The 26,677-nt window shown below is 49.7% G+C and overlaps 1 protein-coding gene across 3 annotated transcripts in view; it reads left to right on the top strand.

Moving 5' to 3' along the window:
- B3GNTL1 (UDP-GlcNAc:betaGal beta-1,3-N-acetylglucosaminyltransferase like 1) overlaps positions 1-26,677 on the top strand; it is a 115,957-nt gene that overhangs the window by 66,643 nt on the left and 22,637 nt on the right. For all 3 annotated transcript variants that reach the window (XM_082679822.1, XM_082679824.1, XM_082679823.1), the window contains one exon: positions 17,436-17,531. In XM_082679822.1, coding sequence (XP_082535948.1) covers positions 17,436-17,531 — 96 coding nt within the window. The remainder of the gene's footprint in view (positions 1-17,435; positions 17,532-26,677) is intronic.

Raw genomic sequence — 26,677 nt, 5'->3', positions numbered from 1 at the left:
TCTTAGACATGTGCCATTTTTGCGTGGCGCTCTCTCTCGCTCTTTCACAAGAAAGAAGACGCAGCAGATTAGATCAGGGTTTAGTTCTGTTTCTTCTCACTCTCAGAGCCTCTCACCCAGATCATGGCCGGGGTCAGCAGCTCGGGTGGGCCAGGGTGTGCGTGTCCAACAGGTCCTCGGGGCCTCACCTTGAGGACCACAGGGAGGGAGGGTCAGACACAGTCCCAGCCCCACACAGGGTCTCTCCTGGAGGCCTGGGGTCTGGTCACTGGCATTTGGAATCACTGAACACCTATGCAGTAATCTGTGACTTGCATGCAAGTTGTATGGCAGAGGTAGATGGAAATATTTCCTAAGAAAACCATTTTCTTTGAAATTTAAAAAGTATATAAGCTCCTCCCACCCCTCAACTTGCCACACACACACCGTTTAAAGAAACACAAGAGTTTCCTCAGCAGACGTGTTTCTCTTTCTTCACGTGCTTTAGCTTAAATTGTTCATGTGGCCGGCCCAGCCCCTGTGAGGAGAGCAGGAAGCAGATAATGCCATCCGGACTCTGATTCTGATGCTACAGTAACTGTAGCTGATACAATTGAACTTCAGTCATGGAAAGGACAGTCCTGGGGAAAAGAAAGATCACAGCTCATGTCTGAGTCATTTAACTGATTAAAGGGGATAACCTGGAGCAAGCCAGCCCCCACCGGGGCGTACAAAGGTGCTGGAGGGAGCCAAGCCCACCGTGGTACCTGCTAGAATGTGCCGGCGAAACTCCCGGTCCCATGAATCTGTGATTCATTCTTATCCTGGCCTCCTCGTTAAGAAGGAAGCTGTCTTAGGTGTCAGCTGTGTGTTGAGTGGCCATTTCCCATGTGCAATTTACTGGAGGTAAAGTATGAGTATAGGGATTTCCCTGGTGGCGCAGTGGTTAAGAATCCTCCTGCCAATGCAGGGGACACGGGTTCGATCCCTGGTCCAGGAAGATCCCACATGCTGTGGAGTAACTAAGCCCATGTGCCACAACTACTGAGCCCACGTGCTGCAACTACTGAGCCCACGTGCTGCAACCACTGAAGCCCGCGCACCTAGAGCCTGTGCTCCGCAACAAGAGAAGCCACTGCAATGAGAAGCCTGCACACTGCAACAAAGAGTAGCCCCCGCTCGCTGCAACTAGAGAAAGCCTGCGCACAGCAAGACCCAACGCAGCCAAAAAAAAAAAATTTATTTAAAAACAAAAGAATGAACGTAAACTGCTCGTTGGAGTCAGATGTAGTCTGGTCTGGAGAATCACGCAGGCAGGGACCCTTGAAGCAAACGGGGACATTCTCATCATAGTTCATTTGCTGTAGTTCATCTGGCGGCCCCAATCCAGTGGAAGCCAGCATCCTGTATTCTCAGGTGTGTCTGGGCGTTCATGTGAGTATTAAGGCAAAGGTAGGATGCAGCCCCTCAGCCATAGATGGCAGGAGGCTGCTGGTGTCTTAAGTCATGGGTGACTGTTGCAAGTAGGAACAAAGGAAAGCTTGAAAGAAACCATCATGATGAGCCAACTTCTCTTTGGATTTTGAAAATAATTGCATTGTTCTGACGGGACCAAAAGAAATGACCACCAAACTTATACTTTCTTTGCTCTTTTTTGTTCTGTTTTTATTCTTTTGTTCCCGTTGTCCTTTCAGATGATGCAGGGTTATGGCAGTGCCTGGTGTGTGTCACAATTTCACTCCTCTTCATGGCTGAATAATATTCTATCGTGTGTTGTACTGTTTATACCACATTTTGTTTGTCCGTTCACATTTTGATGGCCACTGGGTTATTTCCACCTTTTGGCTGTTGTGGCTAATGCTGCTGTGAATATTGCCCTGCATTGTCTGAGTCCCTGTCTCTGATTCTTTGGGGTATATACCCAGGAATGGAATTGCAGGATCATTTTATGTTTAACGTTTTGAGGAATGGCAGCTGCACCATTTTACGTTTCTGCCAGCAATGTAAGAGGATTCTAATTTCTCTACATCCTTGTCAATACTTACTGTTTTCTGGTTTTGCTTTTGTTTTTGTTTGTTTATTTTTGGTAGTAGCCATTCTCACAGGTGTGAGGTGGTATCTCTGGTTTTGATTGGCATTTCCCTAATGATTAGTGATGTTGAGCATCTTTTTGTGTGCTTATTGGCCATTTGTATATCTTCTTTGGGAAAATGTGTATTCAAGTCCAAGTGTGCGGGGTCCGGAATGTTCAATTCCCTTCTCCTATCCCTGATGTGCAAAACCCCATGTATTTCTTTTTTTCAATAACTAACTTCTGGGGGATCGTTCGTTATATTTTATACTACTTGAATCAAATATGTATTTCTTTAAAAGAAAAAATGTTTAATGATTTAGGGTAAATATTTTAAAGAAAACAATCATGAATGTGTCTTCTGGACATTCTCTCATTTTAGGGAAGGTTTTTTAATATGGCTTGTCTTGTTTAATTCTACATTTAATTGATTTTTTAAAAACCTCCAGTCCTGGGGAGTTCATGGTAAGAAATTCTTGCTTAAGCATTGCATTTGATTTCTCTGAGTCTTGATTGGAGAAGGAAGAGAGGAAGCAGAGAGCTGGAGAGGCCTCCTGCTGCCCCTGCTGGAGCATGAATGGGTCTGAGTCTCCGCACGGGGTGCTAGGGCTCTGAGTCAGATGACCTTCAGCAGGACCAAGGGCACAGCCAGGCCAGGGTGAGGAGGTCTGGGGCCCTTTCTGTTGGAGCTGTGATTGGAGCCAAAATGTCCCCAGATGTGGTTAAGGATCATTCAGGGTGAGATGTTTACTGGAGGAGACGCCAGTTCATGGGAAAGAGGTGAGAGTGAGGAACGGCAAGTGCAGCCTGAGAAACAGAGAGCCCCTCAGGGTTTGCGGCCCCAGCGAAGCTCAGTGAGAGGCATGAAGGCCGAGAGGTGCCCTGGGAGTGGCGGGTGGGGACGGAGGCCCCTCTCTTTGTTCTTTGTAGAGTGAGAGAAACATTACGAAATGCTTTGGAAACTGTTCTGTCTTGTTCAAATAGGATTGGGGTGGGAGGTGGGGTGAGGTGGGGAGTCAGTAAGACCGAGAAAGTATGAAGCTTTAACAAATGTCTGGGAAGGAGCAGCTCCGAAAAATTATAGGTGTTCTGCTCTCAGCAATTATGTATAATCTGAAATGATTCTGTGTAAATTGGGTTTTAAGGAAATCTCCGTGTCACTGCGGGGGGGACTGCCCTGCAAAGCTGGCTCCAAGGGAGGCTTTGTTGCACATTCAGAAAAAATCTTCCTCCTTCCCCCACCCTCCTCCCCTCCCCCAAAGGGAGGTTGAAGAGGGAATTTGGAGATCAAAGCACAGAGCCAAGAAGATCCTTATGCAACAACAAGTCCTAGAGGAGGGGTCCCAGAGGAGGGGTCCTGACACAGCCCATCACCCTCTCCCTTTTCTTCTCCCAAAAGCGTGTAGTGTGGTTGGAGGACAGACGAGAGGCCCCGGGGCAGGACCACCAGGACTGCAGAGAGGGCAGCAGAATGTGGCCTGTTTGTAACCACGCAGCCCAACTGCTCCTAAAGGTTGGGAGGAGGGGCCACAGCTGCCCCAAAGGGATGAAACCCGGACGTGGGGTGAGGTGGTGCGGGCGGGGGCGGGGGCCCCAGCCTGGGCACTTCTTGTTCTGAGGACGGTGGGAGGTGAGCAGAGGGTGGGTGTGGACCGTCGGAGAGGGCAGATGGGGGCCGTGGGACTGCCCACCTCGATCCCGTGGTTGGGGAAGTCCGGGTCATGCCCATTAAGGAGCGTGAGCCCGTGACTATTCCAGGTGCCTCACACCTATTGACGGTGCAGCCCCGACCCCGCTGAGGTCAGTACTGTCACGAGGAAACAGCGGGGGAAGTTAAGGAGATTGCCCAGGACTCGGGGTGGAGCCCACTGTCCAGGTCCCTGCTGGGAGTGGCCTCCCCCTCAAGCTCACCATATCCAGGGCAAAGTCACCATCTTTGACACCCACCATCCTCTGCGGCCCCAGCGCCCAGGGTGTGGGTGCCCCACCTCCGCCAGCAGCACCTCTGGAACAGACATGTCTCTCTAGCCTCCCTCCACCGGTCCTGGTCATTGCTAAGCCCCCTGTGCCCCCACCCATCCTCTCCTGCCTGTAACACACAGGGGTGACTTGGGTTGGGTTCCCCAAAGCAGAGCTCAAGACCGGAAGGAGATGGGGGAAGCAGACAGGGCAGGGAAGGAGCCAGCCCAAGGCCAGCCGCAGGCGGCTCCATGGGGATGCTGGACCATGACCCACACACCCAGCTGGAGGGGTGGCTCTTCTGTTCCCCCATCAGAGGTTCGCCAGCTTTGCCGCCCCCAGGGACATGGTGTAACCCTGGCATTTCTAGAGGAGGGGCTCCCAGCTCCCCAAGGGTGGATGCAGCTTGACCTTAATGTAATGAAAAGGATAATTTTTCCCTGGAGTTAGTTTAATAATTTCCTCAAATAATGACAGGAGGGCTTTTCCTGACATTGTCTTTTTATCGTTATCACTGACTCAGTGTTGGGTGGCTGGCGGCCAGCTGGGCCCCAGGGGCGCTAAGCGCTGAGCCGGCTTCAGGGAGAGCAGTGCCCTTGGCACCCGTTACAAGGAGGCTGGGAGTCGGGGTCCACCTGGCTCAGTGTGCCTACTGCTGCCGTGGAATCCCTGGCGTCTGCCAAGTTAAAGAGCTGTTTCAGGGACTGGGTTGTGCCCACGTCAAGTCCACCCAAGAATGCGGTTGACACGTGAGCCGTCAGGCTGAGGAGTGGCGGCCGTCAGGGCAGCGCGGAACCTCCTGGCGGTGCCGGTGTAGGGTGGCGACAGCCCGTGGTCTGCAGGGCGGCGGAGGCCTGCTGCTGCCCCATGGCCCACGTCCCCCGGCATCCTCCCGCTGAGGGCCCGGCCGGCACAAGTGGGGCCCCTACCGGCAGAGCCGGGAGAGGCAGGAGGTGTGGCAGTGCTGCCGTCCCCTCGCTGGGCCCCGCCTGCCTCTCATACACACGGGCAGCGGGTGCCGCGGGGTCCTGGCTGCTGCCCTCTTACTCAGCTGCTGCCCGTCGTCCCCAGATTTAGGGCCTTTTCACAGCCTTGGTGCAGGCCACGTCCCCCTGTGGACCCCACCCCTCTGGCTGGCCCGGAGACTCTCCCAGGCCTCCCACCCCTACGGGTGGGTCAGTGTGCGATGCTCTGACCTCTGACCTCTAGCATCCCACAGCTGAGTCTGATCTAGAGAGGTCTGTGGGACCTCCGACTCCTCGTGACCTCGTCACGTGGTCTCTGGGGGCCAAGGGCCTGCGGAGCCAAGGGTGGGATGGCGAGGCACAACTGACAGTCACCGGGCTGCCCCTACCTGGGGACTTCAGTTGAAACAAGTGTGTGCATCCTGCCCAGGACGCTGCGTCCACCTCTGCCCGTGCACTCGGGGCTCTCTTGGTGCAGTCAGCCCCTCACAGAGTGTCCACCCGCTGCTTTCGCATCACGGTGGACGCTCGCGGCCACGTGTACCTGCACGCGTGTGAGCAGAGCACGTGCACAGGCCTGATTCTCTCAGGTGGGTCCCACTCTCTGGCTCTCACCCGATCACCCACTGGACACTCGCTGAGCCCTGTGGCGAGCGGGACACCGCTGGGCACTGTGGTTAGAGGGGAAAACAGGACAGACACGCCCCACCCAGCCATGGAAGTGCAAACAGCCAGGAGTTCGGGTGGTGCTGGGCACACCAGCCGCCTCGTGTGGTGACTTGGAGCTTCCGACGCGAAGAAGGGATGGGCCCTGGGCCAGAGGCGCCTCCTGGCCCAGACGTGGGCTGGACCGCTGGGCCTAGACGGCAGCACTAGGCCCCAGGAGATCTGAGAGGTGGTTCTCAGGGCCAGCACTGCCCGCTCAGCAGGCGAGGGAGCCACATGGGTGCTGCCCATCCCAAATCCACCCCCAAGTTGGGAGCAAAATGAAGGGGTTGTTCTGCAGCAGCTGGAAGCAGCTGCGTGCACCCCCTCAGGTCCCACCACCTGGGCAGGTCAGCAGCTGGCCTGGGCAGTGTGTGCCTGTAGGTCGCCAGGTCAGACCCTCACCTGCCAGTGAAAACCAGTCAAGCCGCCAAAACCTTTCCTCCACCACCGGCTGCGTCAACGTCGTAAGTGGCTCAGCAGATGTTTTTGGAACCAGGATTTTACATTTACCAAATGTAAATCGGGCTCCATCCACGTGGGATGAGTGTGGATGCGTGTGAACTAAAATGCTGGCCCTGCAGCCCAGCGTCCTGTGGGCAGAACTGCCCACGTGGAGCTCTTGGCCAAGGCGTCCCCATCCTGCATTGCCTGTGTGGGTGGCACGCATGTGCTCTGTGTCATCCATGCAGGAGGCGGGCTGGCAGAGCTCCCACCCCTTGGGGGGACATCATGAGGCCGGGAGGCCGCAGAGCACAGAGAGGTGTGAGGACACGTGGGGTGTCGTGGTCAACACGGCACCATGTGTGGTTCTCGGGACATGAAGCTGCTTCTAAACCTGCTGTAAACCCTTGGTTTCTCTCTCATTTTAGGGGGAAGCCTGAGTGTTCTGCATTTCGTTCTCAGACTTGACTTTTATGTCGTCAGTATTGATTTTCTACTCAAAATATTTTATTTTGTTTTCTTTTTCTTTTTTTCTTTATTTGGTTGCACCAGGTCTTAGTTGTGGCAGGCAGGCTCCTTAGTTGTGGCTCATGGGCTCTGTAATTGTGGCTCGCCAGCTCCTTAGTTGCGGCTCGCTGACTCCTTAGTTGTGACATGTGAACTCTTAGTTGCGGCATGCGTGTGGGATCTAGTTCCCTGACCAGGGATTGAACCCGGGCCCTCTGCATTGAGAGCGCAGAGTCTTAACCACTGCGCCATCAAGGAAGTCCCCAAAGTATTTTTAAAATTGTGCCCAATGCTGTAGCCTGCCCGTTGTAGGCTGTAGTGTTTTCTTTCTTAATCCCACTTAGTAAGTTACTTTTTAGTGCGTTAGTCCTTGGGGGACACACTGACCACATATCCGGGAATGGACGTGGGCCTTCTCTTCCTGTTCTCTCTGATTAGGATTTGGGATTTTAAGGTCTATCTGAAATATTATTAATGTGTATTATTCAGTTCATTTGGGAGCAAAATTCCAAACCCTGGCAGTCATCTTTTTCTTCCAGAGAAGAGTATCGTATTAAAGCATTAAATCTACCCTCCGTCCATTTCCTCCATAGATTCAGAAAGAGCAGGTGGGCCTGGTTCCTGGTGCTGGAACGACTCAGTGAAATAAAATGATGATGCATAAGCGTGGGCGAGAAGGGTTGATGAATCTGACTGCTTCCCTGGGCCATGTGTAACCAGTTCTTGTGTGATGGCTTGTGAGTAAAGGGGTGCCCGAGCCCATGATCCTCTGTCCTGCAATACTTCCAGAAAGTTCAGTGATTCAGACAGCCTGAGTGCCCTTCTGGGGCCTTTCCTGCCAGGGCCTATGGGATGGAGGACCATTGCAGGCCAGCGTGCTGTCTCGTAACAAACATTTATTTTACCAAGTGTGCGTCTGTGTAGGCCTGACACTTGGGTTCCTTGAACGAACCACACGTGAGAACACTTCCCGGCAGCGTCCTCAACAGCTGTTGAATATTCATATGCTGGAAGCCTTGGTGTCTTTTCTGAAAGAACTGCTGGCAAATCTCTCTGGAACTTCGAATGATTCCTTCCATCAGCCCAACGCTGGAACTGAAAGTGGAATATGTTTCCAGGACGTGGATGTTTCCCTGGGTTCAGTCTGAAGGTCAGATGAGAGAGTGCACAGGCCTCTCCTTGTGGGGAGAGACGCTACGGAGAACACAGCAAAGTGACCGATGTGCACGCGGGCGCCAGAGCTGGCAGGACGGGGGAGGTCTGCTCTGGGCCTCAGGGACTGTCCCTTTGGGGCCAGCGTGCAGCCCACGAACAACACGCCTGACCCGTGGAGGGCTCTTCAGGTCCAGCCGCTATGATGGTTCAGCCACAAAACTGGAGGAAACAGGCCCAAACCTTTGCTGCTCGGCTGACAGCTGCTCCGCGGGAGTTCTCGTTCTGGATGTGGGGTTCGTGGGGCCCTAGGCACCTCCAGCCCCGTGTCCTTTCTGGGGACGTATGGGGTGCCCAACGGCAGCTACAGAGGACTCCGGCCCTGAGTGCTATGCCCCACTACCCAGCTCTGGGGGTGACCCTCTTCCTCCCCTCCCTCCACACCAGCCCTGGACGGGGCAGGGCTGCCTGTGGCACTTCTAACTTCTTTTACCTTCTGGTCATGGTATTTCCACCACTTAGGCCACCTAACACACACTTACGTTGGTTCTACTTATGTACTGCTGCTTAACCAGCGACTCCAAACTTACTGCTTAGAACAACTTGTCATTGGTAACGGTTTGTGGATTAAGTGGGCAGGTGAGTCTCTTGGGCTTGTGGTGGGCTGGGGACCAGGGCTGGGGGTATCTGTGGTGCCTTTCCCCCCAGATCAGGCACCTGGTCTGCTTGGCTGGAGCAGCTGAGAATTTGTCCATTTTATCTGGTCATTGAATTTATTGGCATAAACTTAATAATGTTCCTTTACTATGCTATTAATGTCTGTAGGTTTTATAGTGACTTAGGTTCTTTTATTCCTCATATTGATCATTTGTGTCTTTTATCTTTTATTTTGATCATATGTAAGTTAGAGATTTGTCAATATTATTGGGGTTTTTTTTTTTTGAAGAATAAGCTTTTGGTTATTCTTGATTGTTCATTTTCTATTTCATGGATTTCTGCTCTTGTATCTATTATGTCCTTTCTTCTGTTTACTTTGCTCTTTTCCTCTCTTAAGGTGGAAGCTTAGATCATTGGTTTGAGACCTTCTTTTCTAATATAAGCATTTTTCAAACTATAAAATTTTCTCTAAATATTGTTCTGGCTGCATTCCACGATTGTGATGTGTTGTTCCTTTCTTTTTGGCCTAAAATCTTTTCTGAGTTTCTTGGGTTTTTTTCTCTTCGACCCATGGAAATTTAGAAGTACGTTGTTTTAATTTCCAAGTATCGGAAGTCCTGACAAAGCAGTAAGCAGCGCAGGGGGGCGGGCTTGTGCTCACAGAGTCCACAGCCACCCAAGGCCCGACCCTCAGCCAGTCCCGGTGAAGGCCTGGCTCTTCTCTGACTAAACCCCTTCCTTCTCGCCGGAGCCGCCCGTTGTCTGAACTAGCCTTTGCCATTTCTGTGCATTTCCTCCTGCTTCATGGGTCTGTACCACCAAAGAACAGATTGAATTGTTTGGGGACAGATACTTAGAAATATGATGTGATACAGCAGAAATTGACACAACATTGTGGATCAACTATACTTGAATTAAAAAAAAAAAAGAAATATGACATGAGCCACAAATGCAAGCCAAAATATAATTTAAAAAAATTTTAATAGTTAACACTAAAAAGGTAAAAAAAAGCAGATGAATTTAATTATAATAATATTTTATTTAATCTAGTATATACAAACTATTATCCTTTCAACGTGATCATTATGAAAATATCAACGAGATATTTTACATTCTTTTTTTCATAAGTCTTCAAAATCTGATGTGCATTTTACACTCACAGCTTCATTTCATGCGCCTGTGTGCCTGGGGACTGGGTCTGTTTTCTCTGGTCAGTCCCACAACCGGGGGAAACAGCTGGAAATCAGGTGTGCAGCTGCAGAGTCACTCGCCAGAAAACACATCTGGGGTTTTGGCAAGTAAGCATTGAAAACAGGAAGCTCAGTTTTGCTTTGTAATGGTTTCCAAATAACAGTGTGAAATCCGCTTTTTTCTGACAGGGGAAGTTATGGAGCACGTTTCTTGGGACTGATGTTTTGTATTTGCTAGAAAATGCTGGGTGCAGAGGGCCTCAGGGGCCCTTCTGTGGCATTTGTCGGCGATAGGCCTGGTTTCCTGGACCCTCCAGGACGCCCCCCCGCCGCCCCCCAGGCTCCCAGATGCTGGGATGCTGGGACTCACGCGTCTCAGAACTGCACTGATGACTTCAGGACACTCGTGCTGGCAGCTTCCTTGGTGGCAGCAAAGATTTTGTTAAAGATTTTTAAAGTTTGTATCTTTGCACCTCAGCCGCAGGCACCACTGACCTGATCTCTGTTGCCAGTGATTAGAATTCACGTTTTTAGGATTCCACACGAATGAAATTGTGGTGGCTGCTCTTCCCTGACATTCACCTGAGTTGCGTGCATATCCGCAGCTTATCTATTTGCTGGGGCGCGTCCATTGCGGCTGCACCTCAGTGTCCGGCCACGCGTTGTTGATGAACGTTTGGGTTCAAACAGTTTTTGTCTGTTGCGCAAAAAGCTGCTTGGAACATTCGCGGACAGGTTTTGTGTGGCGTGTGCCCAGGAGGGGCGTGGCTGGTTGTGCGGAGGGTCTGAGCATCTGCTCAGCTGCTTTGCAAAGTGGTTCTGTCTCACCGTCCCTCCTGCAGTGTGTACGATTTTCACTTGGTGTTGTCAGTCTTTTTAATCGTAGCGTCTTGAGGGTGTAGTGTGTTTCATCACAGTTAAAATTTCATTTCCCTTCCTAACTAGATACCAGGAGTATTCCTCCCATCCCCCCACCCCACCCCACCCGGGTGTAACCACCAAAAACGTTTGCAAACATTTGGGAGGGGAGCGGTGGGCACACTGGAAATGTTACCTTAAATGGAAAAAGGGTCTTTGCAGATGTGATTGAGGACTTTGAGACAGGGAGATTGTCCTGGGTTACCAGGTGGGGCGTAAATGCTGTCATAAGTGTCCTTATAAGAGGGGGCAAAGGAGATTTGACCCAGAAAGACGAGGAGGCACCAAGCTGCTGGCTGTGAAGACAGGAGAGGGACTGTGAACCAGGGAGGGCGAGGGATGCTGGCAGCCTCCAGAAGCTGGACCAGGTGAGGAACGATGGTGCCCCTGCCTCTGAATGGAGGAGGCCCTGCTGACACCCCAGTCTCACACTGCGAGGCTCATTTAGAACTTCTGCCCTCCAGACTGTACGAAAATAAACTACTGTTGTTTTAAGTCACTCAGTTTGTGGTAGTTTGTGACAGCAACCACAGAAAACTAGTACAATTACTGCAAGAAATTAAATAAGACCTAAGTGAATGGGAGATACACAGTGCTCATGGGTTAGAGGACTCAGTGTTGAGATGTCCATCCTCCCCAGATTGATCTGTATGTTCATCGTGGTCCCCGTCGATATCACAGCAGGGTTTTTTTTTAATAGAAATTGACAAACTCATTCTAAAATTTGTTGGAAATACAAAGGCTTTAGAATAGCCAAAGTTCACCTGAAAAAGAACAAAGCTAGAGGACCAGCACTGCCTGACTTCAAGGCTAATCCAGACAGTACGTGTTGGCATAAAGACAGACAAACAGATCAAAGGAACAGACTAGAGTCCAGAATTGACCCGTGTGTACACAGACAACTGGTTTTTTTATAAAAGTGCAAATGCAGTTCACTGGAGAAAGAGCGTAATCCTTGAACAGATGAAAAACGTGGATAAAATGGGACTTTAAAACCTCACACCACATATGAAAGTTAACTCAAAATGGACCCTAGAACTAAATGTAGAACTTAAAACTATAAAACTTCTAGAAGAAAACAGAAAAATATCTTTGCAACCTTGGGTTAGGCAAGAAAGTTCTCAGATAAGGTACCAAAATCACAATTCATAAGAGAAAAAAATGGATAAATTGGACTTCATCAACATTACAAACTCCTTACCATCACCCTTCTGCTTTCCATAAAGAATATGGGAGTAAAATCTCTGAGGGGGAATGAAACAGGAGGGAAGGGGGCAGAGCACAACCTTTGAAAGAATGACATAGCCCGAGGACATGACATAAACGGATTAGAACCACATGGGTCCAAATTGGCAGACAAGTTGACTTCCACTAGACCTTGAACCTCAGTATACGCTCACTGTAACACATCAGCCAGCTAAATGACACACCCACAGGCGTCATGACAGTTCCAAGACTGACCATAAGGATCAAAAAGTGGGCGGTGGCCCAATTCCTGGAAATCCCCGCCCCTTCCCAAAATAGCTGGAATACTCCTCCCACTCATTAGCCTATGAAATTACCCACCCCTATAAAAACTCACAACCCCACACCCTGGTGCCTTTCTCACCTTCTGAGATGGCCCACAGTCTGTCTGTGGAGTGTGTTTCTCTCTAAATAAATTCAGTTCTTACCTATCAAAAAAAATTTACAAACTTCTTTGAAAGACATTTTTTTGTTTTGTTTTGTTCTTTAATTAATTATTTATTTTTGGCTGTATTGGGTCTTCGCTGCTGCGCGCGAGCTTTCTCTAGTTGTGGAGAGCAGGGGCTACTCTTTGTTGCAGTGCGCGGGCTTCTCATTGCGGTGGCTTCTCTTGTTGCGGAACACGGGCTCTAGGCGCACAGGCTTCAGTAGTTGTGGCATGTGGGCTCAGTAGTTGTGGCTCGTGGGCTCTAGAGCACAGGCTCAGTAGTCGTGGCACACGGGCTTAGTTGCTCCACGGCATGTGGAATCTTCCTGGACCAGGGCTCGAACCCGTGTGCCCTGTGTTGGCAGGCAGATTCTTAACCACTGCACCACCAGGGAAGTCCCGAAAGACATTGTTAAGAAAATGAAAAGACAGGCCAGGGGAATGGGAGAAAATATTTACAAATAATATCTGATAAAGGACTTGTGCCCAGACCTCTCTGTAGGATTCTCAAGACTCAGTGATAAGAAAACAAACATCCCAATAAAAAATGGGCCAATGATTTGAATAGATGCTTCATCAAATAAGGTATATGGATGGTAAATTAGTTCAGCATCATTAACCATTAGAAAAATGTTAAGTCCACCATGAGATACCGCAGCACACCTATTAGCACGTCTAGAAGATAAAGGCTGGCCATCCCAAGTGTTTGCGAGGATGTGGAGCAGTGGGAGCTCACACACCGCTGGTGCGAATGCAGGTGATCCAACCACTGTGGAAAACAATTCAGCAATTGGTTTTGAAAGCTCACCGTACAACTGCCTTATCATCCAGCCACTCCCTCCTGGGTGTTCACCTGAGAGAAATGGAAGCCTCTCCACCCAGAGGCTTACACACAGATATACCCACAACACAAACTGGGAGCAGCCTGCGTTCACTAATAGGCGAATGGAAAAATAGCTGTAGTTCTGAGTGAACAGGTGGTACTGAGTGCGAGAAACCAGAAGAGAGCACTACTGTGTGACTCTATTTATGTGAAATTCTGGAAAATGCAAGCTAACTTATTTGTGATAGAAAGCAAATCAGGGAATTTCTTGGTGGTCCAGTGGTTAGGACTCCGCACTCTCACTGCCAAGGGCCTGGGTTCGATCCCTGGTTGGGGAACTAAGATCCCACAAGGCACTCAGCCAAGAAAAAAAAAAAAAAGCAAATCAGCAACTGCCTGGGGAGGGAGACAGGGAGCTCACCAAGGGGGACAGACGGGCATGAGGAAGCTGGGGAGGGGGTTTGTATGCTGGTCACGTTCATCAGACTTTAAATATGTACCGTGTATTGCATGTCAATCATAGTCAACAAAGCTGTAAGAAAGTCGTTTGAGTCGCCCTTTACACAACCAAGGGGAGATGTCTGGGCAGCCAGGTCTGTGGTCTGGAGCCTGGGGGCAATTAGGAATGAGTGGTCAGTGCTGATGGGCTCCTGGGTGGGAGGGTCCATGGAGCAGGCCTCTGGATCACCTAACACTGGGGGTCAGGGCGGAGCAAAGCTGGAGGTCACTGAGTGTCTGTCCCCCATTCCTGTATCAAAGCCCTGACCCCCCAATATGATGGGATTGGGAGGTGGGGCCTTTGAGAGTCACTAGGGTCAGCTGAGGCCGTGAGGGTGGGGCCCCGTGATGAGCTGAGTAGCACAGACGCTGGAGCTCTTGCTGCCGCGTGGGGACCTGGGGAGAAGGCCGCCTGCAGGCTAGGAAGAGGCCCCACCAGACTGGACCCTGAGCTGTGACGTGAGCTGCCGTCCGCGGTGTCCATCTCAGCAGCGCCGGCAGAATGAAGCCTCACAGGTGAGCCGAGCCCGTGTGTGTTAATCAAACATTCGGCTCGGAGGCCTGGGGGCTGAGAGTGTGTTAGAATCAGTGGGTAGTAGGAGCACATGGTGGTCACGTGACGAAGCCAACGCGGCCAGACGCAGCGCCCGTGCTCGCAGGTGGGGGTGGGGGTGGCTGTAGCCGCCCCGCGTGGGGACCTCAGCCCTCCTCCGGGGTCCTTGCCCGAGCCGCCCCCGCCCTCTGAGGTTGCAGCGCCACTGGGTGTGGGAGCTCGTGTGCTGGGCTGAGGAGGGTGTGGGCATCCCCTGCCCCGTGCCCCTGATCAGAGTGGAAGTGAGCCAACTTAGGTACCCGGGGTCTTCAATTCCAGCACATCCCTCTCGCGGGTGGTGGGCTAGCCCTCGGGGCCGCCTGCCCAGGGCAGTGGGAGTGGGGTGTGTGTCTGTGTGTGTGCGCGTGTGCCTGTGCAAGGGGCTTGTCGGGGTTGAAGGCTCTGTGCCCGGAGCCTGGGGCCAAGAGAGGCAGGGTGTTTGGAGCTCCCTGGGAACCCCTTCCCTCCTGGGGGCTGCCGTGCCTCTCCCTCCCTGCCTTGGACCCTGACCCAGACGTCAGAGCGGGCAGTGCAGCCGAGGGGAGGAAAGGGAGCCTGGTGCCCAGATCCTTCATGCCCCCCAAGTGTCAAGGGAGAGAGCCCTGTGTTCTGGCCTCTAGCTGTTGGCAGAACTTGCGTGGCCCAGGCTAGGGGTAGTGGCTGCTGGCAGGGCAAACCCCAGGGAAGCCAGGAGCTGCCCTCGCCCCCCGGTGGGCTGGCTGGACTGGCCTGAGCCCGTGGGGCAGTGGAGGCAGAATCGTGACCAAGCCAGGGAACTGGCCCTGGAGTCCTGCTGACCTGCCTGACGCTCTGGGGCCTGGCCACTTGGACATGTGATGTGAGTGCAGTGAGCGACCCAAACGGGCCATTCGTGGAAGAAAGGTTGTTTTCTTCTAAGACAGTTTTGGTCAAGATTTCTTGTAATGAGTCGCTGGGATTTTAGAGGCGGGATACGCTCATTAAGCCTAGGCCACTTTCTCCCGAGGGCTCCACGGCGTCCCCCGGCCAGCTGGTCGGTGGCCAGTCTGGACAGAACCTGGGCCCCCTGCTCTGCCACAGGATGAGGAAGGGGGACCCAGTGGCAGCCTCGAGGGGACAGACAGCGGCACCTGTGTACAGAGGGCGGCCGAGGGACTCACTGCCCGCTGGGCCCCCTACATGCTACACTTCACACACCAGGTTAAAACATGGGATTCGTTCACGTGCACACGACTCAGTTTAAACGGTGACTAGAACTGATGCCTGGCAAATTTCTAGAAGGGTTGTTAAGACCCTCACAAGTTCTGTCTTGCTGGAAACCACATTTAAAACTCGGAACCCGTGGGCTTCCCTGGTGGCGCAGTGGTTGAGAGTCCGCCTGCCGATGCAGGGGACGCAGGTTCGTGCCCCAGTCCGGGAAGATCCCACATGCCACGGAGCGGCTGGGCCCGTGAGCCATGGCCGCTGAGCCTGCGCGTCCGGAGCCTGTGCTTCGCAACGGGAGAGGCCACAACAGTGAGAGGCCCGCGTACCGCAAAAAAAAAACAAAAAAACTCGGAACCCGCATGTAGGTAGCTGCTCCACTTCCTAACCTCACGGAGGGGTGTGAGGGACCCCCTTGTGCCTTCGAGCAGCGCCCACGTCAATCACCAACGTCCTCGTCACCACTCCAGCCTCGTTTCTTCCCTGTGTCGCCAGAGAGAAAATTCCACAAATGTGTTTCCCCACATTTGTGGTCAGTGAGGCTCCAGAGTGAGCAGAGAACTCGAGAGGCGGGGACTTTTGGGGGCCCTTTGGGGCTCACTGCTCTGGAGGCCCCAGTGCACAGAGGCAGCTGCAAAGCTGGTATCCCCTTGGCAGCCCTGTCTCCTCTGGTCAGTCTTCACGTTGGACAGTGTGACGGCCTGGAGAGGTGGCCGGCTGCTCTGTGTGTGTGTGTGTGTCCGTGTGTCTGTGTGTGTCTGTGCGTATGTCTATACGTATCTGTGTGGTTAGGAATGTGTGTGCCTCTGATTTTTTTTACACAGATGTCCCCTCCGAGGCATCATTAAGCCTGGAAAAGCCATTTAAATAAAAAATGTTTGGGGCTTCCCTGGTGGCGCAGTGGTTGAGAGTCCGCCTGCTGATGCAGGGGACACGGGTTCGTGCCCCAGTCCGGGAGGATCCCACATGCCGGGGAGCGGCTGGGCCCGTGAGCCATGGCCGCTGAGCCTGTGCGTCCAGAGGCTGTGCTCCGCAACAGGAGAGGCCACAACAGTGAGAGGCCCGCGTACCGCAAAAAAGAAAAAAAAAGTTTAAGAAAAATTAAAGTAAAACGAACTGTTTTCCTTTTTGGTATACAGCTTTGTGAGTTTTAGCACATATGTACATATTTGTGTAACCACTACAACCCGGCTTTGTTTTTGTGTAAAATGGTGATAAATGTTTGGACCTCACCCTCATTAATGTTCCCCAGCTTTAAAAGAAGCCCAGTGACTTGTGTGATTGAGGTTGCATTCGCTCACGGCAAAACTCAGGCTCAGGTCACACCTGTGGCTCAGACGCAGAAGCCACTTGGGGTGCCGAGTGAGGTGGTGGTGGAATCGTCTTGAAGCAAAAGTGCTGAAGAGATGCTTGCTCAGGGCTGAGCGAGCTTGGCGGGTGTGGGCTGCATGCGAGGGGCGACCTGTCCTGAGTGACCGTTTGCTGCTGGACGTTCACAAGCCATGTCCAAATACAGAAGAAACATCCCAGGCACAGAGGGACGCGGGTCTGTCCATCCTGCTCTGTTCCAGCTCAGCTTCCGGCCTCTGGCTCCCTGTCCCCACAGTGCGCTCACAGCCTCTCACTGTCAGTGATTCGGGTCCAGGACGGACCGAACGTCCTCCAGGTTCTCACAGAGTCAATGGTGCAAGTGCAGATTTTATAACATAGTAGAAATAAAGTAAGACTGCAGAGCCCCCGAGCCCAGCTGTCCACCGATGGTGCTGGACATGGTGAAGAAGGCCCCACGTGGTGGGCGTGCAATGCCTTGTCATCCCTCTTCATTTTAGATGCTTGTTTTCGTTAACTGGCTCCAGCAGTGATTAGAGCACGCCCCCCCGAGAACCTGGGTGGTTCATCAGCCGCAGAACAGGACCTGGTGGGGGACTTTGAGCCCATCTGTCAGCCTTGGGAGCTAGACACCGCTGACCTGGCTCTAAAGCCCCTTGAACCTTTGTACCGACAGGGAAGGGATGTGCACATTTGCTTGTCACCTTCTGAGTGACTTTGTGGGAAATAACCTGTGGGTTGTGTGATGAGCTGTTTTTCTCTGTTAATTGTGTCCATACTAATTGCTTCCAGGTGTTTACCTCCAATGGCCCCACCGTGATCATGCCCACCTGGTTCTGCTCCCGAGCCTGGTTCTCCCACGTGGGCCCATTTGACGAGGGCGGGCGGGTAAGTGCGTGTCCTGTGGATTCCTCCTCTGGGCTGGGCGGGGCCGTGCTGGGCTGGGTGGGGCCGGGCTGGGCCGCCGTCCCCCGTCAGGGCCTTTGCAGCGCTTCCTGCTTCCGGGCCGGGCGTGCTAAGCCTCCCAGGGTGCAGCTGGGGCACCGCTCGGCCTGTGTTGTGCGGGAAGCAGGGGATTTCTGTGTGAAGGCTGTGGGCACTGGGCGTCTGCTCCTGGCTCACACCTGCCCGGCCCTGGTTGCCTCATCCTGCTTTAAGAGCTCTTTGTGGGAAAGTGCAGGAGGTGGGCAGTGTCATCCTGCCACCCCTGGACAAGAGCGGCGGAAGAGCTCCCCAGTTCTCCCGTGGCCGGTGGCCCTGGGGTGTTCGGGTCCAAGCTGGCCTGGCTCCTTCGTCTGCACCCTCGCCTACCTGAGGGGCCTCACCTGCAGAGCGGGGCCCACGCTGGTCTCCGGGCTCCGGCCTAGAAATGGGGACGCGACGCTGACCTGCTCCCCTCCCACCCCGACAGTCTTAAGAGTGAGCACTCCGACACCAATCAGAAGGTAAACCTGAGGGTTAGTTTATTTTCCCTTAACCCCCCGCCCTTAAATTGGCTTTGAGATCATGAGTTCTGGTCCTCGTGGTGGAAGGGGTGGGCCAGGCATGTTAAGACCCATCAGGCTAGAAGGTGGGGGTAACTCAGGCCCAGGCTCACCGTCTGCCCCAGGACCTTGGCCACGGTCCTGCCTGCTCTGAATGTCCTCTCCACTTCGGGGGGACCTTCACTGACTGCACAGGGGCCGCTTGGAGCCAACCCCCTCCCTGCTCCTACCCGGCATTTCTCTGCCCACTCCCCTGCCCGTCACGCACACAGTCTCATTTTGGAGGGAGAGGCTGGCTCCCCCACTGCCCCCTGCACTGGACCCTGGCCGGACGGTCCCTCATGGTCGCCCAGACGTGCCGTCCAGGAGCAGTGCTGGTCTCAGGTTTACAAACCAGGGGCTCGAGGGGAGCATAGTGCCCTGAGGGCTGGACTTAGGTTTGGGGACTGGTCCTCAGCTGATTCTCCAGGCCCAAGAGGCTGCAGTTCTTGCCCATGGAGAGAAGGGCAGGGAACCGAAGCAACCGGGACAGTCGAGGTGCTAAAGGACGCAGAGCAGGATGGTGGCGAGACTCGGGGGTGAGGGTGGCTGAGTGGTCGTGGACACAGCGGCCACGAGCTGGAACCTGCAAGGTGCACAGGTTTTAAATTGGGAAAATGCACTCGCAGAGGCAAGGTGGGGGAGGGGAGTCGGAGATTTGGAGGAGGGCGCCATCCGGCGCAGGACAGCATCCAGCTGAGGGGTCTGGATGTCCCCAGGAGGCAACGGTTTCAGGCCCTTAAACAAAAAGGAAAGTGACAAAAATGGTGTTTGTTGGTTCAAAACAGGGCTCTTCTGAGGGCCGGTCTGGCCTGGGCGAAAAAGTCTTGGAGGGGGAACGGCCTGGAGGGGGGTCGCCACCCAGCACAGCAGACACTTTGCAGAAGTGCTTTTGCATCTGTTGGAAAGATCCCCAGGCTCGGAGTCGCTGTGTGAGTTACGAGCTGTCTCCCCCTCTCCAGAGGGTGTACCCCAGGCTCTGCATTTTAGCCATTCTGATTGCAGTTCTGTAGTTTCTTGTTGTATTTTAATTTTCATTTCTGAGATGACTTATGATGTTGAGCAATTTTTCATGCACCGATTGGCTACTTGTATGTTATTTTATGAAGCGTCCAGATCTTTTGCCCAGTTTTAAGCGGGGTGTCTTCTTATTGCTGAGTTGTTGGTGTTCTTGGTCAGATACTTGCTTGTGGGTATTTTCTCCCATCCTGGGTCTCAGCGTTCTGGGATTTCCTCTCACTCCCACTTGTGCTCGTCCCAGATTCTATCCTGAGGATGTCAGAGCAGCAAGGCTGGGGCTTCCACCCCTGTTTTGTGGGTTTTATCTCCCCGCCCCGGGGCTTCCCACTCTGGGCATGGGGCTCACAGATGCCGTAGAGGTTGGCCACTCAGCCACCCAGAGCCAGAAGTCAGCACCTTCTCTGGTGCATTAAAAACCTCTCTTGGTATCGAAGAAGGTCTGTATTTTGTCATCTTTGTATTTCTCTCTCTTTAAACGCCCTTGGTCCCAAGTGCTCTGCTTAAACCTTTCCTGGTTGGCTTTTTGTTTTTCGGTTTTTGAAGGTATTCTGACCCCCACCTGTTGCCTCAACAGCAGCCAGTAGATCATCTGTTCCCTCTTTCCTTTCTCCTCCTGTTTGGTTGCGTGATTTCCGCTCTCGTCAGAAGGCAACCCCGCGTGCTGAGTCCCCAGCCGCCCGTCTGTGTCCCTGGACTCAGCCTCGCATGTCAGGCTGTCCGGGCCTCGGCGTTCCTTGAGTCCTGCCCATTCAGACTGTGGCTCTGGACATGTGAAGGAGGTACGGGCTGGACAGAAGACCCTGAGTCACACCTTCGCTTGCATGTCTTGACAGCACAGCTCCCTGTTGCCTTGCTTTGCCTGACGCTCCTTTGATTCGCTCGGCTTTGTAAGGTGCTTGACCTTTTCCTGGAGGCTCTGAGAATTCCTCCCTTGTTAAAGACTCATGGTTTCACTGGGATTGGTCTTAATGCGGACCCGATTCCGATGTGTGGAACCAGAGTTCTCCTTCATGGTTTTTGTTGTTGTTGTTATTTGGGGTGAATTTCTGTCCACGGAAGTGTCTGTTTTCTGTTTCTTCTCACACGGGCTTTGTATAGCTGCGGTTCATGGGATTCCTACCTCAGGGTCGCCCCCTCTGTCACCCCAGGGAAGTGCAGCGGGTGTTGAGGGCAGGGAGGGGAGGAGGGTGTGTCTCTCCTTCTTTGCTTCCTTTTGTCCCACAGGGTCCTAATCCCCTTTCACCACATCTCTGAGGGCGCCTACCCATCCAACCGCCTTCGCACACCCCAGAGGCCCCAGGGCTCCGGGTGATCCCCCAGGTCTGCCCAGGCCCCCATCTCCACGGGGGACCGGGGCTCAGCACCCCATCTTCCTTGACGTCACCTCTGCATCCCATCGCGGCCTCTGTCGCTGTTTGCGATCAGTCAGCGGTGCCCAGGCTCTTGTGAATCGGGGGTGGGGGGGTGCCCTCCAGCCACGTCCCAGGCACCTCCTCTGGCTAAATTCTCACTTGTCTCTTTGCCAGAAATAAGGGAACTCTGGGGTTGAGGTCCTCTTGGTCATGAGAAGAGAGGACATTTTCTCCTTCCTAAATCTATAAAGCGCAGAGTCACAATGTGCTCTTTTTTTTTTTTTAACATCTTTATTGGGGTATAATTGCTTTACAATGGTGTGTTAGTTTCTGCTTTATAACAAAGTGAATCAGTTATACATATACATATGTTCCCATATGTCTTGCGTCTCCCTCCCTCCCACCCTCCCTATCCCACCCCTCCAGGCTGTCACAAAGCACCGAGCCAATATCCCTGTGCCATGCGGCTGCTTCCCACTAGCTATCTACCTTACTACGTTTGTTAGTGTGTATATGTCCATGACTCTCTCTCGCCCTGTCACAGCTCACCCTTCCCCCTCCCCATAACCTCAAGTCCATTCTCTAGTAGGTCTGTGTCTTTATTCCTGCCTTACCCCTAGGTTCTTCATGACATTTTTTTTTCTTAAATTCCATATATATGTGTTAGCATACGGTATTTGTCTTTTTCTTTCTGACTTACTTCACTCTGTATGACAGACTCTAGGTCTATCCACCTCATTACAAATAGCTCAATTTCGTTTCTTTTTATGGCTGAGTAATATTCCATTGTATATATGTGCCACATCTTCTTTATCCATTCATCCGATGATGGGCACTTAGGTTGTTTCCATCTCCGGGCTATTGGAAATAGAGCTGCAATGAACATTTTGGTACATGACTCTTTTTGAATTTTGATTTTCTCAGGGTATATGCCCAGTAGTGGGATTGCTGGGTCATATGGTAGTTCTATTTGTAGTTTTTTAAGGAACCTCCATACTGTTCTCCATAGTGGCTGAACCAATTCACATTCCCACCAGCAGTGCAAGAGTGTTCCCTTTTCTCCACAACCTCTCCAGCATTTATTGTTTCTAGATTTTTTGATGATGGCCATTCTGACTGGTGTGAGATGATATCTCATTGTAGTTTTGATTTGCATTTCTCTATTAATGATGTTGAGCATTCTTTCATGTGTTTCTTGGCAGTCTGTATATCTTCTTTGGAGAAATGTCTATTTAGGTCTTCTACCCATTTTTGGATTGGGTTGTTTGTTTTTTTGTTATTGAGCTGCATGAGCTGCTTGTAAATTTTGGAGATTAATCCTTTGTCGGTTGCTTCATTTGCAAATATTTTCTCCCATTCTGAGGGTTGTCTTTTGGTCTTGTTTATGGTTTCCTTTGCTGTGCAAAAGCTTTGAAGTTTCATTAGGTCCCATTTGTTTATTTTTGTTTTTATTTCCATTACTCTAGGAGGTGGGTCAGAAAGGATCTTGCTGTGATTTATGTCATAGAGTGTTCTGCCTATGTTTTCCTCTAAGAGTTTGATAGTTTCTGGCCTTACATTTAGGTCTTTAATCCATTTTGAGCTTATTTTTGTGTATGGTGTTAGGGAGTGATCTAATCTCATACTTTTACATGTAGCTGTCCAGTTTTCCCAGCACCACTTATTGAAGAGGCTGTCCTTTCTCCACTGTACATTCCTGCCACCTTTATCAAAGATAAGGTGTCCATATGTGCGTGGGTTTATCTCTGGGCTTTCTATCCTGTTCCATTGATCTATCTTTCTGTTTTTGTGCCAGTACCATACTGTCTTGATTACTGTAGCTTTGTAGTATAGTCTGAAGTCAGGGAGCCTGATTCCTCCAGTTCCTTTTTTCGTTCTCAAGATTGCTTTGGCTATTCGGGGTCTTTTGTGTTTCCATACAAATTGTGAAATTTTTTGTTCTAGCTCTGTGAAAAATGCCAGTGGTAGTTTGATAGGGATTGCATTGACTCTATAGATTGCTTTGGGTAGTAGAGTCATTTTCACAATGTTGATTCTTCCAATCCAAGAGCATGGTATATCTCTCCATCTATTTGTGTCATCTTTAATTTCTTTCATCAGTGTCTTATAATTTTCTGCATACAGGTCTTTTGTCTCCTTAGGTAGGTTTATTCCTAGATATTTTATTCTTTTTGTTGCAGTGGTAAATGGGAGTGTTTTCTTGATTTCACTTTCAGATTTTTAATCATTAGTATATAGGAATGCTAGAGATTTCTGTGCATTAATTTTGTATCCTGCCACTTTACCAAATTCATTGATTAGCTCTAGTAGTTTTCTGGTAGCATCTTTAGGATTCTCTATGTATAGGATCATGTCATCTGCAAACAGTGACAGCTTTACTTCTTCTTTTCCGATTTGGATTCCTTTTATTTCCTTTTCTTCTCTGATTGCTGTGGCTAAAACTTCCAAAGCTATGTTGAATAAGAGTGGTGAGAGTGGGCAACCTTGTCTTGTTCCTGATCTTAGTGGAAATGCTTTCTGTTTTTTACCATTGAGGATGATGTTTGCTGTGGGCTTGTCATATATGGCCTTTATTATGTTGAGGAAAGTTCCCTCTATGCCTACTTTCTGCAGGGTTTTTATCATAAATGGGTGTTGAATTTTGTCAAAAGCTTTCTCTGCATCTATTGAGATGATCATATGGTTTTTCTCCTTCAATTTGTTAATATGGTTTATCACATTGATTGATTTGCGTATATTGAAGAATCCTTGCATCCCTGGAATAAACCCCACTTGATCATGGTGTATGATCCTTTTAATGTGCTGTTGGATTCTGTTTGCTAGTATTTTGTTGAGGATTTTTGCATCTATGTTCATCAGTGATATTGGCCTGTAGTTTTCTTTCTTTGTGACATCCTTGTCTGGCTTTGGTATCAAGGTGATGGTGGCCTCATAGAAGGAATTTGGGAGTGTTCCTCCTTCTGCTATTATTTTGGAAGACTTTGAGAAAGATAGGTGTTAGCTCTTCTCTAAATGTTTGATAGAATTCGCCTGTGAAGCCATCTGGTCCTGGGCTTTTCTTTGTTGGAAGATTTTTAATCACAGTTTCAATTTCAGTGCTTGTGATTGGTCTGTTCATATTTTCTATTTCTTCCTGATTCAGTCTTGGCAGGCTGTGCATTTCTAAGAATTTGTCCATTTCTTCCAGGTTGTCCATTTTATTGGCATAGAGTTGCTTGTAGTAATCTCTCATGATCTCTTTTATCTCTGCAGTGTCAGTTGTTACCGCTCCTTTTTCATTTCTAATTCTATTGATTTGAGTCTTCTCCCTTTTTTTCTTGATGAGTCTGGCTAGTGGTTTATCTATTTTGTTTATCTTCTCAAAGAACCAGCTTTTAGTTTTATTGATCTTTACTATTGTTTCCTTCATTTCTTTTTCATTTATTTCTGATCTGATTTTTATGATTTCTTTCCTTCTGCTAGCTTTGGGGTTTTTTTTGTTCTTCTTTCTCTAATTGCTTGAGGTGCAAGGTTAGGTTATTTATTCGAGATGTTTCCTGCTTCTTAAGGTGGGCTTGTATTGCTATAAACTTCCCCCTTAGAACTGCTTTTGCTGCATCCCATAGGTTTTGGGTCGTCGTGTCTCCATTGTCATTTGTTTCTAGGTATTTTTTTATTTCCTCTTTGATTTCTTCAGTGATCACTTCATTATTAAGTAGTGTATTGTTTAGCCTCCATGTGTTTGTATTTTTTACAGATCTTTTCCTGTAATTGATATCTAGTCTCATGGCGTTGTGGTCAGAAAAGATACTTGATACGATTTCAATTTTCTTAAATTTACCAAGGCTTGATTTGTGACCCAAGATATGATCTATCCTGGAGAATGTTCCATGAGCACTTGAGAAAAATGTGTATTCTGTTGTTTTTGGATGGAGTGTCCTATAAATATCCATTAAGTCCATCTTGTTTAATGTATCATTTAAAGCTTGTGTTTCCTTATTTATTTTCATTTTGGATGATCTGTCCATGGGTGAAAGTGGGGTGTTTAAGTCCCCTACTATGAATGTGTTACTGTCGATTTCCCCTTTTATGGCTGTTAGTATTTGCCTTATGTATTGAGGTGCTCCTATGTTGGGTGCATAAATATTTACAATTGTTATATCTTCTTGGATCGATCCCTTGATCATTATATAGTGTCCTTCTTTGTCTCTTTTAATAGTCCTTATTTTAAACTCTATTTTGTCTGATATGAGAATTGCTACTCCAGCTTTCTTTTGGTTTCCATTTGCATAGAATATCTTTTTCCATCCCCTTACTTTCAGTCTGTATGTGTCTCTAGGTCTGAAGTGGGTCTCTTGTAGACAGCATATATAAGGGTCTTGTTTTTGTATCCATTCAGCTAATCTGTGTCTTTTGGTGGGAACATTTAGTCCATTTACATTTAAGGTAATTATCGATATGTATGTTCCCATTCCCATTTTCTAAATTGTTTTGGGTTCATTATTATAGGTCTTTTCCTTCTCTTGTGTTTCTTGCCTAGAGAAGATCCTTTAGCATTTGTTGTAAAGCTGGTTTGGTGGTGCTGAACTCTCTCAGCTTTTGCTTGTCTGTAAAGGTTTTAATTTCTCCATCAAATCTGAATGAGATCCTTGCTGGGTAGAGTAGTTTTGGCTGCAGGTTTTTCTCCTTCATCACTTTCAGTATGTCCTGCCACTCCCTTCTGGCTTGTAGGGTTTCTGCTGAGAGATCAGCTGTTAACCTTATGGGGATTCCCTTATGTGTTATTTGTTGTTTTTCCCTTGCTGCTTTTAATATGCTTTCTTTGTATTTAATTTTTGACAGTTTGATTAATATGTGTCTTGGCGTATTTCTCCTTGTATTTATCCTGTATGGGACTCTCTGTGCTTCCTGGACTTGATTAACTATTTCCTTTCCCATATTAGGGAAGTTTTCAACTATAATCTCTTCAAATATTTTCTCAGTCCCTTTCTTTTTCTCTTCTTCTTCTGGAACCCCTATAATTCGAATGTTGGTGCGTTTAATGTTGTCCCAGAGGTCTCTGAGACTGTCCTCAGTTCTTTTCATTCTTTTTTCTTTATTCTGCTCTGCAGTAGTTATTTCCACTATTTTATCTTCCAGGTCACTTATCCGTTCTTCTGCCTCAGTTATTCTGCTATTGATCCCATCTAGAGTACTTTTCATTTCATTTATTGTGTTGTTCATTGTTGCTTGTTTCATCTTTATTTCTTCTAGGTCCTTGTTAACTGTTTCTTGCATTTTGTCCATTCTATTTCCAAGATTTCGGATCATCCTTACTATCATTATTCTGAATTCTTTTTCAGGTAGACTGCCTATTTCCTCTTCATTTGTTAGGTCTGGTGCATTTTTATCTTGCTCCTTTATCTGCTGTGTGTTTTTCTGTCTTCTCATTTTGCTTATCTTACTGTGTTTGGGGTCTCCTTTTTGCAGACTGCAGGTTCGTAGTTCCCACTGTTTTTGATGTCTGTCTCCAGTGGCTAAGGTTGGTTCAGTGGGTTGTGTAGGCTTCCTGGTGGAGGGGACTAGTGCCTGTGTTGTGGTGGATGAGGCTGGATCTTGTCTCTCTAGTGGGCAGGTTCACGTCTGGTGGTGTGTTTGGGGGTGTCTGTGGCCTTATTATGATTTTAGGCAGCCTCTCTGCTAATGGGTGGGGTTGTGTTCCTGTTTTGCTAGTTGTTTGGCGTAGGTTGTCCAGCACTGTGGCTTGCTGGTCGTTGAGTGAAGCTGGGTGCTGGTGTTAAGATGGAGGTCTCTGGGAGATTTTCGCCGTTTGATATTATGTGGAGCTGGGAGGTCTCTTGTTGACCAGTGTCCTGAAGTTGGCTCTCCTACCTCAGAGACAGAGCCCTGACTCCTGGCTGGAGCACCAAGAGCCTTTCATCCACACGGCTCAGAGTAAAAGGGAGAAAAAGTAGAAGGAATTAGTAGAAGTATGAGGAAAGAAAGAAGGAATGGAGGGAAGGAAGGAAGAAAGAAAGAAAGAAAGAAAGAAAGAAAGAAAGAAAGAAAGAAAGAAGGCAAGAAGGAAAGAAAGGAGGGAGGGAGGGAGGAAGGAAGGAGGGAAAGAAGGAAAAAAGACAGAAAGAAAGAAGATACAGTAAAAATAAAATAAAGTATAATA

This window comes from Grampus griseus (genome assembly GCF_964374135.1).
Source record: "Grampus griseus genome assembly, chromosome: 20".
NCBI classification, from domain to species: domain Eukaryota; kingdom Metazoa; phylum Chordata; class Mammalia; order Artiodactyla; family Delphinidae; genus Grampus; species Grampus griseus.
The sequence above is the reverse complement of the archived record's forward strand: the minus strand, read 5'-3'. Positions and strand labels throughout refer to the sequence as shown.